The 259-nt window shown below is 45.2% G+C and overlaps 1 protein-coding gene across 1 annotated transcript in view; it reads left to right on the plus strand.

Moving 5' to 3' along the window:
- Window positions 1–259, plus strand: part of CHRM3 (cholinergic receptor, muscarinic 3) — a 133,217-nt gene that overhangs the window by 132,530 nt on the left and 428 nt on the right. The window contains exon 3 of the mRNA XM_015421497.1: window positions 1–259. This exon is cut by the window's right edge and continues 428 nt beyond it. Within this exon, the coding sequence (XP_015276983.1) occupies window positions 1–259 (259 nt within the window).

Here is a 259-nt window from a genome sequence, read left to right on the forward strand (position 1 = left end):
GCCATCTATTCCATTGTATTGAAGCTTCCGGGGCATAGCACCATCCTCAACTCCACAAAACTACCTTCATCAGAAGACCTGCATGAGTCAGAGGAAGAACTAGAGAAGCTGGACACAGAGTCAAAAGAGAGGAAGTCTAAAAAACTTCATCCACAAAAGAGCATGGAGGATGGCGGAAGCTTACAGAAGAGCTTTCCCAAGTTTCCAGCTCAATCAGGATCAGCAGTACAAATGGGAAAGGCTTCTGAAGGAATTTCAG

Source organism: Gekko japonicus, unplaced genomic scaffold (assembly GCF_001447785.1).
Source record: "Gekko japonicus isolate JY-2015 unplaced genomic scaffold, Gekko_japonicus_V1.1 scaffold378, whole genome shotgun sequence".
Lineage (NCBI taxonomy): Eukaryota > Metazoa > Chordata > Lepidosauria > Squamata > Gekkonidae > Gekko > Gekko japonicus.